The 17,225-nt window shown below is 35.8% G+C and overlaps 2 protein-coding genes and 1 long non-coding RNA gene across 12 annotated transcripts in view; 2 read left to right on the forward strand and 1 right to left on the reverse strand.

The window, feature by feature from the left end:
- ctc1 (CTS telomere maintenance complex component 1) overlaps positions 1 to 3,141 on the reverse strand; it is a 50,167-nt gene extending 47,026 nt beyond the window's left edge. For 9 of the 10 annotated variants that reach the window (XR_015522977.1, XR_015522976.1, XR_015522974.1 and 6 more), the window contains exons 1-2: positions 2,998 to 3,141; positions 1,556 to 1,716 (exon numbers count right to left, since the gene is read on the reverse strand). Coding sequence is in view for 6 of the 10 variants with exons in the window: in XM_087306208.1 (XP_087162334.1) it covers positions 1,556 to 1,716; positions 2,998 to 3,039 (203 nt within the window). In the remaining 4 variants the exon portion in view is untranslated. 10 annotated transcript variants of the gene reach the window in all.
- Positions 3,142 to 5,738: 2,597 nt separating this feature from the next.
- Positions 5,739 to 9,458, forward strand: hmgb2b (high mobility group box 2b). Its single transcript, NM_001004674.1, is given in 5 exon segments — positions 5,739 to 5,790; positions 7,126 to 7,285; positions 7,780 to 7,931; positions 8,017 to 8,191; positions 9,103 to 9,458. Coding segments are annotated over 4 exon segments (645 nt in total). The 5' UTR covers positions 5,739 to 5,790; positions 7,126 to 7,135; the 3' UTR covers positions 9,271 to 9,458.
- A 2,482-nt stretch (positions 9,459 to 11,940) lies between these two features.
- Positions 11,941 to 15,796, forward strand: LOC147838302 (uncharacterized). The gene is made up of 3 exons (XR_015524174.1): positions 11,941 to 13,439; positions 13,479 to 13,929; positions 13,971 to 15,796. It is a non-coding gene; the product is annotated as an uncharacterized LOC147838302 (long non-coding RNA).
- Positions 15,797 to 17,225: the final 1,429 nt, after the last annotated feature.

Here is a 17,225-nt window from a genome sequence, read left to right on the forward strand (position 1 = left end):
TCATGAGAACATAAACCTGAACAGAAATACATGAATAGACATATTTGAATATTCATGAGGACATAAACCTGACCGGAAATACATGAATACACTTATTTAAATATTCATGACCTGACCGGAAATACATGAATACACATATTTGAATATTCATGAGCACACAAACCTGACCGAAAATACATGAATACACTTATTTGAATATTCATGAGAACATAAACCTGAACAGAAATACATGAATAGACATATTTGAATATTCATGAGGACATAAACCTGACCGGAAATACATGAATACACATATTTGAATATTCATGAGGACATAAACCTGACCGGAAATACATGAATACACTTATTTGAATATTTATGAGCACACAAACCTGACTAGAAATCAATGAATACACATATTTGAATATTCATGAGCACACAAACGGAAATACATGAATACACTTATTTAAATATTCATGACCTGACCGGAAATACATGAATACACATATTTGAATATTCATGATCACACAAACCTGGCCGAAAATACATGAATACACTTATTTGAATATTCATGAGCACACAAACCTGACCGAAAATACATGAATACACTTATTTGAATATTCATGAGGACATAAACCTGACCGGAAATACATGAATACACATATTTGAATATTCATGAGGACATAAACCTGACCGGAAATACATGAATACACATATTTGAAAATTTATGAGGACATAAACCTGACTGGAAATCAATGAATACACTTATTTGAATATTCATGACCTGACCGGAAATACATGAATACACATATTTGAATATTCATGAGGACATAAACCTGACCGGAAATACATGAATACACTTATTTGAATATTCATGAGGACATAAACCTGACCGGAAATACATGAATACACTTATTTGAATATTCATGAGGACATAAACCTGACCGGAAATACATGAATACACATATTTGAATATTCATGAGGACATAAACCTGACCGGAAATACATGAATACACTTATTTGAATATTCATGAGGACATAAACCTGACCGGAAATACATGAATACACAATTTGAAAATTTATGAGGACATAAACCTGACTGGAAATCAATGAATACACTTATTTGAATATTTATGAGCACACAAACCTGACTGAAAATACATGAATACACTTATTTGAATATTTATGAGCACACAAACCTGACTGGAAATACATGAATACACTTATTTAAATATTCATGAGCACACAAACCTGACTGGAAATCAATGAATACACATATTTGAATATTCATGAGCACACAAACCTGACCGAAAATACATGAATACACTTATTTGAATATTCATGAGCACACAAACCTGACCGGAAATACATGAATACACTTATTAAATATTTATGACCTGACCAGAAATACATGAATACACATATTTGAATATTCATGAGCACACAAACCTGGCCGGAAATACATGGATACACTTATTTGAATATTCATAAAAGTTCATAAGAGTTAAGAAGTGCTTGAGTGTGAGTAAATGATGATTCGGCTGTTTAAATAGATGCTGGTGGTGGTCAGACTCACCTGTAGCTCACAGGTAAATCAGCGCAGTCTGACCCGACGGCTCTCTGAACCTTCTCCACCACAAACTGAGCCAGACGAACCACGGAGAAACCATCAGAGTCCAGGAGTGGGGAAAACTGCTGCTGCACCGCCTCAAACACTGCAGAGAGCCAGCGCTGATCCTGAACACACACACACACACACACACATCAGTAGGGTTGTGCAATATGACGACACACAGTGGGTAAAATAAGCATTGCACACATTTCATTGTGTTTCCGAGGAGTAATATTGGTAACGGAGCTGTTAACATGGAATTGATGCAGATTTTGGTAAAACAATCTGAAGAATGAGTTGTGTGTAATCACAGTGAAACGACAGAAGGAGAAAGAGCTGCTGAACTGTGTTTAATACTTTATATAAAACGCTGTTTCTCTCATATGGAGAATGAAGCCTCGTGCATTGCTCAGGTGTGAGTTTCTCACAGACTTCAACAGAGTGTGTAAATCTTGATGCTTCTGCGGGTCTCGTCTATCAAATCTGAGCTTTATCCTGTATTCCCTATTGGATTCGGATCAGGTGATTGGCTGGGCCATTCTTCAGCTTGATTTTCTTTCTCTGAAAGCACCAAGAGTCTCCTCGGCTGTGTTTTGGATCATTGTCTGGCTGAAATGTCCACCCTGGGTTCATCTTCATCCTACTGCTGATGTAGATGTCGGACTGAAGCAGCTGATCTTCATCTACACTGAGGAAGGGCAGAGGCATGCTGAAGAACTACTGAGAGATTTCAGCTGCTTTCACTGTGAACAATGTTGTACTTTGATAGTCATTTGCTGCTCATATGATTTTCCTATTTACAATTTGCAATGACTACTTTTCTGAAATTATTAAGGGGAATGTCTGAATATCCGAAAACCAACTTTACCTCTATGTTGTCTCTCTGTAGAACATATGTGATGGGACAGATGTGAAATTGACACTTGTGTGACTTTGGTATATCAAATAAAATAGTTTAAAAACATCAACAGAAAGATTTATGAGTATTTTACTGTACTGTCAAACACAAGCCTACACTAACAACTTAGAAAGGGTTTAGCTGTTTTGGTGAAACCTCTGTTGCAGGTTTGACATTTGCAGTGAGCTACTTACATATAAATCAAGTTCAAACCTAAATTTGCACAAAAATAAGTGTTACTTAACTTTTCAATCAGCAATGTAGTAAGAAAATACATGATATTATATATAAACAACTTTTTTCCTACAAAATCTGCCGTTTGAATGCTGCAAATCACAGAAGCAGAAGATAAACACAGGACAAATTGTATATTCTGTCAATTCTAAGGCTGAACTCGAGGGGGAAAAGCTTAAAATAAACGCAAAGATGTGTGTAATAATTGGACAAATGATCAGAGAACAGTGTCGATATCGAGCTAACAAAGAAAACAGAAAGTAAAGTAATATACCGCTCTGCTGTGGCTTTTACAGTATTTCAGAAACTCCTCCATCCGTCAACACTTGCACAGGGTTTCTATATGACTGTCACCTTCATTAACGAGCGAATATTAGTGTAAATAGTGTGTTCGGCGCTCTTCTTCTTCTTCTTCTTCTTCTTTGGGTTTTACTGGCGGTTGGCAACCAGACTTATAGGTGCATTACCGCCACCGACTGGAATGGAGTATGGAACTAGTTGAATACTTTCTGAAGTGTATAAATTACATGAAGGGAGAGAAAGGGGGAGGAAATTGTGAGGGGAGGGGGAGAGAGAAAAAAAAAAAAAAAAACCTTTTTAATAATAGTAATAAAATTTAAAAAAATTCGGCGCTCTTCGTCTTCTTCTTTTGGTTTTAAAGGCAGCTGGCAGCCTGTTTGTTGCATTACTGCCCCCTTCTGTACTATGTTCCTTTTACTTGATATTCTTTTTTCCAGTGCAGTTTCCCTTAGGAAACACTTCCTTCCTTCCTTCCTTCCTGTTTTTCTGCACATTCTAATATACTTTTGATGCTTATTTCTGCATTTCATAAACTTATCAGTTGAGTTACCATTTATTGTCTTACTTGTATAAATTTACTACATGACATCAATACACAGGGCCGCTGCTGGCCAAAAGGGTGCCCTATACGAAATTGTACTGTGTTGCCCCCACAGAGGAACAAAATCACACAAACATTTAAACGTGTATTTATTTATTTACATACATAAATATGCATAATGCATATAAACACTCAATTTATACTTAAACGTTAAATATTTACATGATAAAATAATAGTTTACATGAAAAAACACTGACATGTCTTCTGCAGAAACATTCCTAATTTCAAACATTTACAAAAGGTAAGAAATAAAACCCTGTCTGCACCTGTAGATTGACAGTCCTCAGTGCTGCATCCTGTACCTGCGCAGCTGCTGGTGTCTCTGGAGCAGTGCTGGTCAGGCCACCTCATCTTCTTTTGTGACAAATTTCAGCATTGACCTCCATGAACAAGACAGAAGAAATTACAAATTTAAAGAAAAACGTATAACATACCATTAAAACAACGGGCGAGTCCAGCACTCTTCATAATGTTTACAAACTACAAACAAAATGTAGATTTAATTTGCTCTGTAATCTATGGTGACAAAAGCTGAGCCATTCTTTCAGTATGAATCAAAGACGTTTGTGGTTTTTAGGAATTAATGAGTGTATTTTTAAACAAAAAACTTTGTTAACATTTAGAAAAAAATAATCATTAATGAATTTTAAATATCATAATGCTCACATACAATTTTAAAGACAAAAAAGGTAAATTTATATAAATTATATATATATATATATATATATATATATATATATATATATATATATATATATATATATATATATATATATATATATATATTTCTTTGATAATAACCATGCTCTCAATCTTATTGTTAATTTTTTTGAGTTACACTGTGAATGTTTTATACACAAAAATAACTTCCTAAAGGCAATATCTAGATTTAATGCTTTCCTTACTGTTCAGGATTAAGCTTATTAATAATAATAAGGATAATAAGTTTCTTAAAGCTGCACGGTGGTGCAGTGGGTAGCACAATCGCCTCACAGCAAAAAGGTTGCTGGTTTGAGCCTCGGCTGGCTCAGTTGGCATTTCTGTGTGGAGTTTGCATGTTCTCCCCATGTTAGCGTGGGTTTCCTCCGGGTGCTCCGGTTTTAGTCCAAACACATGTGCTATAGGGGAACTGGGTACGCTAAATTCTCCGTAGTGTATGTGTGTGAATGAGTGCGTATGGATGTTTCCCAGTGATGGGTTGCAGCTGGAAGGGCATCTGCTGCTTAAAACATATGCTGGATAAGTTGGCGGTTCATTCAACTGTGGTGACCCCGGATTAAAAGGGGCTAAGCCGAAAATAAAATGAATGAATGAATTCATTTCAATGTATTTTTGCCCAACCCATTATTATGGAAAATGGCATCTCTCTGTTATGTTGATCAACTGTAATTTTAATTATGCCAAAAGTTTCAAAAACATTACAGCAGTTTTGTAAGTACTCTCCAGTAAAATCCATCATTGCCGAGTGTTTTATGATGTAGTTCAACTTCACATTGTGTGTTATTGTGTTTTTTTTTTTACAGTTGCTCAAAACATTCAGTTCAGTCAAAGAGCATAGAATCCCCAAGAGGCGACACTCTAGTGCAATTTTGGTAAACAGCCACTAGATGGCTATTTTGGTATGAAAACTCCAATAAAACAGCAGCATGTTATAAGTATGTAAAATAAACTATTAAAAGTGCTGATGATTGTGATAGACAGTGTTTTATTGTCGTCTATCAGGTTGTATTTCAGCTTTAATGCGCTTTTTAAATAAAATAAAAAAACAAAGCAGCTGCTGGTCATCGCGACAGCAGTAAGATCCAATGGACAGCCGATCGCTTTCACTCCGAAATGGCGGAATCCGGGCTGTGGCTGGGCGCTGCTGTTGCAATGGAACATTCTATTGAGTGTCGCCTCTTGGTCATTCTAAGCTCTTTGGTTCAGTTTACAAACATTCGAAACACACCGAGGGTCCCTGTCAGCCAATCAGCTCTGTGGATTCCTAAAGAGCGCTCGCTGATTGGACGACCCCGTTTTCGAGCTGAACCAATAAGCCGCCGATTCCGAGTGGACGACGTTTATGCGGCTGCGCGTGACGCGCACACACACGAAGCACAACTGATCACGTGGTAGACACAATACACGGAGGACAGGCGCGCTGATCTGCAGAGAATAAAGACGAGGTTTGCTGCTTTTATTATTATTATACACTTTGAACCATTTAAACGGGGAATGTGTTAGTTTAGACTTATGCGGTGCTGTAATATCAAACGCGGGATATACTGAGGAAACCGGGAAAGGAGTTTAACGAGGGTTTTTGTGGCCCTCAGAGTGCGCGCGTTTGTGTGTGTGCCGTGCAGAGCACCGGAGCCGTTAAACAGTTTTAACGGGAATTCGGCGTTTTAACGGGGCCCATTTGACGCCATCATTGAGTGAATAAAACCGTATTTCTAAAAGATGTACCGTGTTTTGACCGGAGATGGCGGAGCGCGAACACAGGGAATTAGGCGGGAAGAGAAAATGGAGGAATCTTTGTTCAACAAAAGCCTCCAACCGAGAAACAGCACGAGCGCCTAGAAACCGGCGATTTAGATCATTTATATGTGCTCACACTTCAGTATTATTTATGTAAATGCGTTTTAGGATTCAGTATTAAGTACAAGTATTTATTTGCTGATTAAAATCTCAGTCAGAGCAGTGATTTCAGTACTATTTCAATATATTTGTATTTAATTGTTGGTTAACGTTAGTTAATGTTGCTTACACAGGATTTCATTTATCATCTTAAAATATTATGTTTAGCAACTGTTTAAAACTATAAGCTAATTATCTTATTTATAAGATATTTCGTACAAATATGTTGTTATAGTAGCTTGTTTTCACCTAAGAAATGTAAATACGTCTCAATCATATATATATATATATATATATATATATATATATATATATATATATATATATTTTTTTTTTTTATTTTTTTTTTTACTTGTATATATATTTACATGTATATATTTATTTACATGTATAATTTGGAGAACTATTAACATTTTTGAGGTGAAAACAAGCTTCTATAACTACATATTTGTATGAAATCTTGTATATAATTTTTTTAAATCCCCAGAATTGTAACTCCATATACTCTCTGATATACTCTTCATGTACTCTCTGAAGGTACAATTCTGAAAAGGAAAAATATCTGTTACAAAATATGAAAGTAAGGATAGTTAGAAAATGTAGACTAGTTTTATTTTTAATTGTTTATATATATATATATATATATATACACACACACACACACACACACACACACATATATATATATATATATATATATATATATATATATATATATATATTCTGTCAAAAAAAGCTTTCATAGTTACTGGCAAAATTACAAATTTGAAATGCCAAGTTCAAATATTCTAACAGTGTGTAATGTAAATTTTAGCATTATTATTAGGAAATATGATTACTGTTTGACTCGTTTTCTCTGTAGTTTAACCCTTGTTTTCTGTTAGTTGATCAGCCATGGTGAAAGGAGACGTGAACAAACCCAAGGGGAAGACGTCGGCGTATGCGTTCTTCGTGCAGACATGTCGCGATGAACACAAACGCAAGAGTCCCGACGTGCCCGTCAACTTCTCTGAGTTCTCCAAGAAGTGCTCTGAGAGATGGAAGGTGAGCAGTGGGAAAAGTATTATCACAAGTCATCTCTTATATCCTGATAACGGCTAATGTCTATTGAGCACATGTTATAATACTTTCTTTTTTTTTTTCTTTACACTTTGAAATATATGCTGATATATGTGGTCATATTTCTCCCTTTATGTAGAACTTAAAGGCAAATAAAGCTAATTTTGATTTAAAAAATGTGGAAATATAAAAATAATTAATAAAACAAAACGCTTTTCATAAACTGTACCATGTACAGGTCCAACAATAAAACAAAAGAAATGTAAACATTGTGTTTTCAAGATTTACATTTCTGTCTGCATCCCCATATTAGTGTGTAATATTGTGCTCGTATAAATTATGAAAAATTATTATAAAGTGTTTTATGGCACCACAAAATAAAGTATAATATTAAATTAACTTCTATTTTTGTCTGTGTAATAATATTGCACGGCTCCTCATCACAATGAACCAAACTCTGAACGTCTCTCTTTTGCAAGTCTCTGAACGCCTCCGACAAGGTCAAGTTTGAGGACATGGCAAAAGCGGATAAAGTTCGCTATGATCGGGAGATGAAGACGTACGTGCCGCCCAAGGGTGTGGGAAAGACTGGCAGGAAGAAGAAGGACCCGAATGCCCCTAAACGCCCACCGTGAGTTTCCGATAAGCCCCACACAGTGACTCTAATGTGTGTCTGAGTGACTCTAATATTGTGGTGTTGTTTTCTCTCTGCACAGATCTGCATTCTTCGTCTTCTGCTCGGAGTATCGGCCCACAGTGAAGAGCGAACACCCCAATCTGACCATCGGAGAAATCGCCAAGAAACTGGGAGAGTTGTGGTCAAAGCAGAGCAGCAAAGACCGCGCACCGTTCGAGCAGAAGGCTGGTAAACTGCGCGAGAAGTATGAAAAGGTAAACCGTTTGTTCACATTTGTGTGTAAAAACACTATAAGAAGGCTTCAGATGCCAAACACCTTTTGAAATTTTCCCTCAGGCTCCTGTTTATATTGAGTTATTTCACTTTAAAAGCAATGAAAATAACCTATTAATCGTAATAAATGTGAAATTACTGAGCCAACACAAGTCATCATATTTTAAAAAGTTTGTAATTTTTGCCAATTTTTATACAAAAATGATATTATAAAGTATTTTAGCTAAAAATCAAAGGTTTTATGATTTAACTAGCTGAAAATTCAGCATTTAAAGTATATCACAAATATTATAATTTAATTAACTATACTATACATCAGTATTGTGTTGTGATATGTTAAAAAAAAACATCACAATACAATATTGAAAGGTTTTTTCAATACAAGTGTTGGGTTTAGGACAACAGATGAAAGGTTTTGAGACGCTTCAAATGTTACGTAACATGCCTTTTAGATGCTAGTAAAAATGGTGCATCTATTAGATCAAATACACAACATTTTGCATGTAAATAACTGCATTTGACTGTGATGGAAATCTTAAAGAATTAAATTGTCATTCTCTCACCTGTGACTTGTTCCAAACCGGAACCCATTTATTGTTCTGTTGAACTCAAAAGAAGATATTTTGAAGAATGTTGGAAACCTGTAAAAACACATTCTGTAAAAGTTTCCAACATTCTTCAAAATATCATCTGTGTTCAACAGATCTTCCAGCATATTCAAAATGTGGCCTTTTGTGTTTAACAGGACATATAATTCTCAAACTAGTTTAAAACAACTGTAGGTTGAGTAAATGACAGAATTACATGTTTTTGGGTGAAATGATGATCATTTTAGCTCATGTTTATTTGATCGTGTGGGCGGGTCTAATGTCTGAATGCTCTTGATTTACAGGAGGTGGCAGCATATCGTGCAGGAGGCGGAACCTCTAAGAGGGGGCCGGGCCGACCGACGGGTTCAGTTAAGAAAAACCAAGCGGAGGCAGATGATGACGATGATGAAGACGAGGATGAGGAGGACGAGGAAGATGATGAGGAAGAGGAGGATGAAGATGACGAGTAGAGCGTGATTTAGCTCCACTGAGCGGCGGTTATCGGGGGGGTTTTCACTATGTACATGTTTAACAATACAGCAATAAAAAAAGTTTGTTTTTGTTTGTTTCTTTTTAGACTTGTTGTTATTTTTGTACACGCCTAGCGGTTGATTGTAGACATTCTTCTTTTTTTATAATAAAATTTTAATTGGTTTGATACTGCTGCTTTATTTGTGGTGTTATTAACTGGAGATTTTAGTAGGGCCGGCCTAAATGACAAGTCTCATCCTGATATAACGATTATTGATAACAACCATTTCTGTACAGTTAATCAAGGTAATATTGACCAAGTGTTCATATTTTCCCTTTATGTTAAACTTCTGGCCAAATGTTTGAGTTTAAAGAATTTAGAAATATAAAGTGTAAAAACATAAATATAAAAGTAAATCAATTCTAATACAGGCTGGCTGTGGGATGTTAAATGTGTTATTAGCATTTAAAACCTTTTTAAAGGGCCTTAAATTTATTTTATTTTACATTACATATATGACATTTTTTGGATCATTTGATTATACAATATGTAAATGTAAAAAGTTAACCTGAATTTAATCTGTGAATGTTGGATGCTGCATAGCTGAAAAAAATCAACACATTCCTACTGTAAGTTAAAATACGGCCAGTGTTACTGGTTAAAACCTAAAGTGATCCTAAAATATCCAGAAAGAGTTTTCTATTTCTGTATTTACATTAATAATTGCAGTCCCATAATAAAATGCAGCCAAAATTAAAGTTAAACTTGACCTTGAAGATCGCAACCTTCTCACCACCGTTATTCCAACACAATCTCACGGCAATTCGAACACTTTTTGATTTAGTGGCTAATTCGTATGATCTAATTCGTACGATTTAGTACGACTTGCTCATCTCCCAATGACAGTTGGGTTTAGGGGTGGGGTTAGGTGGCACACGGTTTTAAAACCGTACAATTTCGTACGACTGAACTTGAACTACGAATGCGTACGAATTAGCCACTAAACTGGCAAAACAACAAATACTTACCTTTTCTCGTGAGATCAGGCTGGTCATTCATGTGTCTGCATTCAGATTATGGTCATCCAAATAATAAAGTAATACCCTAAACCAGGGGTCACCAATCTCGTTCCTGGAGGTCTGGTGCTCTCCAGGGTTTAGCTCCAACTTGCCTCAACACACCTGCTTGGATGTTTTAAGTATATCTTGTAAGACCTTGATTAGCTTGTTCAGATGTGTTTGATCAGGGTTGGAGCTAAAATCTCCGGGACGCCGGCCCTCCAGCAACAAGTTTGATGACCCTGGCCCTAAACAGTATATTAAGCAATGCCAAACAATAGCATATTATAAAATGACTAGCCCTAAGATATATATATAAATAGTGTCATAATGCATAGCCCTAGTCACAGGTTTTTAAGATGTAAATTCAGATGATCATGGCATTATGATCATGCCTTCAGTATTAATCATGCTCAAGAATAAGCTGTATTACTGTAATTTGGAAGAAATGCAGATATTGTTTTATGTTTGTGGCATGTACTGTGTATATAACATGACAATCCACAGTTCTAATATGTGTGTGAGTGTGAAGCCACTGCTTAGGCCTGTCACAATAATCAAGATACAAACTTTTCACAACACACGGACATGAGCTCAATCATTTTTGATGATCGATATATATCACTCGTACATAATAAAAAACCAACTCTATCAACATTTCAGCTGATTGAGCAGCATCTCTGATGTCAGTATGGGTAAAACCACTAATATTTCCAGTAAATGACTGTAGTAGATTCTCATGTGGGTGTCTGACAGCTGAAAGCAGATCTGCTAGCGGATATCACAGCCTCTGTTACTCCACCTTGCACTTTTTCTATTATTCGTTTATTATTATCATTATTAAAGATATGCGTTTTCACATTCTGACCCCAATACCTGATTATTAAACTTAAAATGGCCGTAATTAAATGAAATATTCTTAAGAATTCTAATATGATGTGCTCTTTTGAAGAGTGTACGTGCATTGTGGTGATATATTGTCATTCTGCCATTATATAATGATGAGTGGCCTCATAAAATGGTCTTAAAATGACAATAATATCATTTATCGCGATATATTTTGGTGAAATGCATCATACAACAAAATATAGATATCGTGACACGTCTGCTGCGCCTACCAATATGCAATATTTCAGCAACACACACTTGACACAACTTAGTGGCGCCATCTAGTGACAGTATTTGGAGAATTATGGCAATTTTGTAAGTGTAACGGAGGCCCTCACTAGAGGTCAGAAACCTCACTTCTCTGACCTCTAAAGGTGCTCTAGGCCATGGTCTTTAGCCTCCTTGTTAGAGCAACCGACTCCCATGCAGAAGGTTTCCGGTTCGATACCAGCTTGGAGCGGGTTGGGTGACGTAGGACCGCCAGGGTTACATTGGTGCTGTGACCCGGACGGGAGTGAGGTTTAGGGGGGTGAGTGTAACTAAGGTCAGCTAGTGAGTGTGGTGCAGGTAAACCTCACTCCTCTGACCTCTAAAGGTGCAATTGCGACCAAAATATAAGTCAAAATAAGATTCATGAGCCCAGAGAAACCTGTGGCCAAATTAAGACTCTAAATCCCCCCCATAGTGGATGTAAACATATTATTTAGATGAGAAACGGATGTGGAGTGACACTGTGTTTATTCTCATTATATTCTCACATCAAGCGGTACACGGTTTTGTCGTCCAGCACAGGAAAAGAGAGCAACCGAAACAAACACATGAACCAAAATGGTACAAACGTACACCATAATAATAACTGATTCATAAAGGCGTCTGTAGTGAACACATCAAGGTCACGTGCAAACACTGACGTCATTCACACGTTCACTCCTAACACACACACACACACACATCAGCACGTCACATTATGGGACTTTCACCAAGTGGAAAGATGATTCAAGTTCTTATACTGCCATTCAAGCACACCTATAGATTATATATTCATATAGAGCTCATATTTCAGAATTATTGCCCATATCAGAAGTGACTGATGGATAATACTATCAGTAATAACACTGCGAATCGTAGAGCAATTAAAAAGTCATCAATAATGTAAGAGTCAGAGTTATAGCGTCTTCGTGAATCCTAATAAGAAACGTCCAGATTAAATAAATCAAACATTTGTGCATTGCGACAGTATTTTTATGACCATCAAACACATTTAACCCAAAATTGTCATGACTTACAATCATCTTGTGCATGAGAATGTTAGGATTTGATCAAAATTATAATAACAAATGGCTAAAATTAAATTAATGATGACTAAAAAAGTTTCATGAATGTGAAGTTAACGTAAAAAAACAGAGGTACTTGCATATATTTCAGTTTAAAGAGGTTTGGCTGATAACAAAACCCATTTATAGACATAATAAATAAAATACTTTGATATATTTCATTTATAACTATATATATATATACTTCATATGCTTGATTGCATTACAGTAGAACTTACTGTAAACATGCTTAATGGTCTTAAAAATGCCACATGACTGCATGAATCAGGTAAAAAATTGTTATATATTTGTCTCTGTGTTGAAGCCGGACATGTTCTTCACAGGATTCACCAACCAGGTGCAATGTCAGAACAATCTCAGCCAATCAGAAGACAGATCAGGACTTGTGGGCGGAGCTAAATGTCAATAAAACAGCTTGACGCACTGTTTGTTGATTGCACCTGGTTAAAAAACGAGTGAAAGTTGAACAGATGGCACAGAAGAGTTGAATAAATCAGCTACCAGCCCTGTATTAAATCATGAAAAATCTTTAAAAAAAACAAGAAAATCGTCACTATGTTGATCCTAAAAGGACATTTATGAAAGCTTGTTTCTGCCACAGATAAAAAATGTTATCACAAAATGCTGTGTCCCCACAGAATTCAAAGAGAGACGTCAGATTTGAGGGACAAAAAAGAAATGTGTGGGGAAAAGTTACAAATACGAGATGCAAACAAGGAATTCTGGAGGGGAAATTTAAAAATTATTAAATGTAAACAAGGAATTATGGTGTAAAAAGGACAGAATTATACAATGTTGAAAAAATTGAGGGGAAAAGTTGGAACTATTACTCTTAAACAAGGAATTCTGGGGGGAAAAAGATTGGAATTATGAGATTTACACAAGGAGTTCTTGGTTAAAAGTTGGAATTATGAGATTTATACAAGAATTTTGGGAAAAAAAGAAATCTGTAGTAAAAAAAGTCAGTTATTAGATGTAAACAAGGAATTATGGGGTAAAGGGTCAGAATTATTCAATGTTAAAAAATTGAGGGGAAAAATTGGAATTATTACTCTTAAAAAAGGAATTCTATAGTAAAGGTTGGAATTATAAGATGTTTAAGGAATTCTGAAGGGGGAAAATCTGATTTATAAAATGTAAAAAAGCTATTTGAGGTGAAAAGATTGAATTATGAGATGCAAACAAAGAATTATGGGTGGAAAAGGTTGGAATTGTAACATTTAAACAAGGAATTTTAGGGAAAAGGTCGGAATTATAACATATAAACAGAATTCTGGAGGGAAAAAGTCCTCAGATTCCTCAGATGTAACGACATTTAAGGGGAAAAGTTGGAATTATGAGATATACACTGTATACAAGGAATTCTGGAGTAAAAAGGTAAATTATTAGATGTAAACTAGGAATTATGGGGTAAAAAGGTAAATTATTAGATGTAAACTAGGAATTATGGGGTAAAAAGGACTGAATTATTTAATGAGATGGAATTATTACTCTTAAACAAGGAATTCTGGAGGGAAAAAAACAGATTTATAAGATTCATCAGTTCAAAAAGACATTTATGGTGAAAAGTTTAAATTTTGAGATTTATTAAAGGAATTCTGGAGTAAAAATGTAAATTATTAGATGTAAACTAGGAATTATGGGGTTTAAAGGTCAATTATTAGTTGTAAACAAGGAATTATGGGGTAAAAAAGGTCCGAATTATGCAATGTTAAAAAAATTGAGGGGAAAAGTTGGAATTATTACTCTTAAACAAGGAATTCTGGAGGGAAAAAATCAGATTTATAAGATTCATCAGTTGTAAAAAGACATTTAAGGGGAAAAGTTGTAATTATGAGATTTATAAAAGGAATTCTGGAGTAAAAAAGTAAATTATTAGATGTAAACTAGGAATTATGGGGTTAAAAGGTCAATTATTAGATGCAAACAAGGACTTTTGGGAAAAAGGTCAGTTATGAGATGTAAACTAGGAATTATATGATGTAAAAAGGTCAGAATTATACAATGTTAAAAAAGGGTCAAAGTTGGAACTATTACTCTTAAACAAGGAATTCTGGGGTAAAAGTTGGAATTATTAGGTGTAAACAAGGAATTCTGGAGTAAAACGGTCAATTCTGAGATGTAAACAAGGAATTCCAGGGAAAAATAGAATATAGAAAATCAATTTAAGGGGAAAATTTTAACATTTAAACAACATATTCTGGGAAAAAAGTCACAAATATGAAATGTAAATAAGGAATTATAGAAAAAGTCAATAATGAGATTCATCAGATATATAAAGAAATTTGAGGGGAAAATTTAGAATTATGAGATTTACACAAGGAATTCTGGGAAAAAGGTCACAATGATGAATTATGCCAGGAATTCTAGACAAAAAGTTAATAATGAGATGTAAATAAAATAATTTCTGAGGATAAATGGTCATAATTATGAGATGTAAACAAGGAATTTTAGAAAAGAAGTGAATAATGAGATGTAAACAAGGAACTCTGGGGGAAAGGTTGAAATTATGAGATGTAAACAAAGAATTCTGGACAAAAATGTCACAAATACGAGATGTAAAAAGGGAATTGAGGAAAGGTCACAATCATGAGACATTCTGGGGGGAAATTTGATTTCCGGCACATGAACAGAATTCTATGAAGAAAATGAAATTGCAAGATGTGAACTTGGAATTCTGGGAAAGGGGGAGTCAGAATTATGAGGAAACAAGGAATTCCGGGTAAAAAGTTCAGAATGAGGTAATGTGAAGGAGGAATTCTGAGGGAAAGAGTCAGAACTGAGAGATAAAACCTCATGATTATGTTGACGCGGCAGACACAAGCTTCCACACACTCTGTGCCAGACTGCGAGCGACACACCGAACTGAACTCAAGGCTGAAGAACACGTTGAAGGCATCAAGCGACACACAGCATTATCTGTGCTGAAGATCATGGTCCATCAACCACTAAAACAACAAACGCTGCTACACTGCAGTCTGTTATTATACACTATATATGATCATCAGAGGCCGTCCCTCAGCCAGCTTCACATTAAAAATAGTCTTTCTCATAGCATATGTGCTAACAAACGTCACAGCACTAACACCTATCCACTAAAACTACAGCAGTGACTAGCATTATATTCTACTGTGGGAACAATCACACACACACACACACACACACACACACACACACACACACACACACACACACACACACACACACACACACACACACACACACACACACACACACAGTAATATCCAGTAGTTAAAACAATCTTGGTGTTTGTGGAAATACCACCTATAGTTCAAAAATAAGACTTTATATGATGCTCTAGGAAACGTCTGAGAATAATCTGTCACACAGCGCCTCCTGCTGGAAAACACTTGCTGCGTCCCAATTCACAATACTATTCATACTAAGTAGTATTCGAAAGTTGAAATAGTGTCTTAAATGATGAAATGAGTTACTCAAAGTTACCCAGATGGTCTTTTATAGTCAGTAGAAATGCAGGTCTGTGCTTACTTTAATGCTGGCTTCACACTGAATGCAAAAATAGTGTAACTTACAAAGTAAATGCATTCGCTGCAAACACGTTGCGCATTCAATGCCATTCGCGCAGAGCGGTGATAATTCACTACTATTCACGTGTTTGCTGCGAATGCGCAAAATCTGTATTCTGTGCAAGTTCGAAAGATGTAACTCAAGCAAAAAAAATGTCGTTAGGGTGAAAAACATCCCGCGAGTAATCTGGAGTGAGTGACGCGGTGGTTTGCGTTTGATGCTGACTTTCCCTTTGTTCACATTAGAAGCGAAATTAAGTATTTGCGTAAGTAGTTTACATACAAAGTCAATACAAACATGCAAATAGTGGAGAATTATCGCTCATCTGCGCAAATGATGTCGACTGCGCAACATGTTTTCAGCAAACACACAAAATTCACCCCAACCATGTCTTCAGCGCAAGTAAAAAAAAAAAAAAAGTAACTCGGAAAAACTTGGGTGAGGGCTGAAACCGTACTGTGAGTAAACTGGAGTGAGTGACGCGGTGCTCTGTACTTGGAGCTGACTCGGACTTTGTTCACACCAAACACGAAATGAAGTATTCTATCAATTAAGTAACTTACAAAGTAAACGCATTCACATGTAAACACGTAGCGCATTCGTGCAGATTGGTGATAATTCACCTCTATTCATGTGTTTGCCGCAAATACGCAAAATTCATCTCGACCTAGTCTTCCAAACAAGTTAAAAAAATTGTAACTCAAGCAGAAAAAATTGACGTTAGGGTGAAAAACATCCTGCGAGTAAACTGGAGTGACGCAGTGCTCTGTGTTTGGAGCTGACTTTGGTCACTTGAAAAGCGAAACTAAGTGTCTGCATAAAATTTTTACGAACAAAGTCAATACAAACATGCGAACAGAGATGAATTATTGCTGATTAGTGCAAATGCCAGCTTGATCTCACAAAGAAACGTAACTATTTTACGTTTTCAATTAAGTTATAGTTTAGTTATCTGCGCAAACGATGCCGAATGCGCGGCATTTTTTCTGCAAACACGCAAAATTCAACCATGTCTTCCGCGCAAGTAAAAACATCCTGCGACTAAACTGGAGTGAGCTCTGCATCTGGTGCCGACTTTCACTTTGTTCACATTAAAAGTGAAATTAACTATTTGCGCGTGTTGT

Source organism: Danio rerio, chromosome 23, assembly GCF_052040795.2.
Source record: "Danio rerio strain M-AB ecotype USA chromosome 23, GRCz13ab, whole genome shotgun sequence".
In the NCBI taxonomy this organism is placed as follows: Eukaryota; Metazoa; Chordata; class Actinopteri; order Cypriniformes; family Danionidae; genus Danio; species Danio rerio.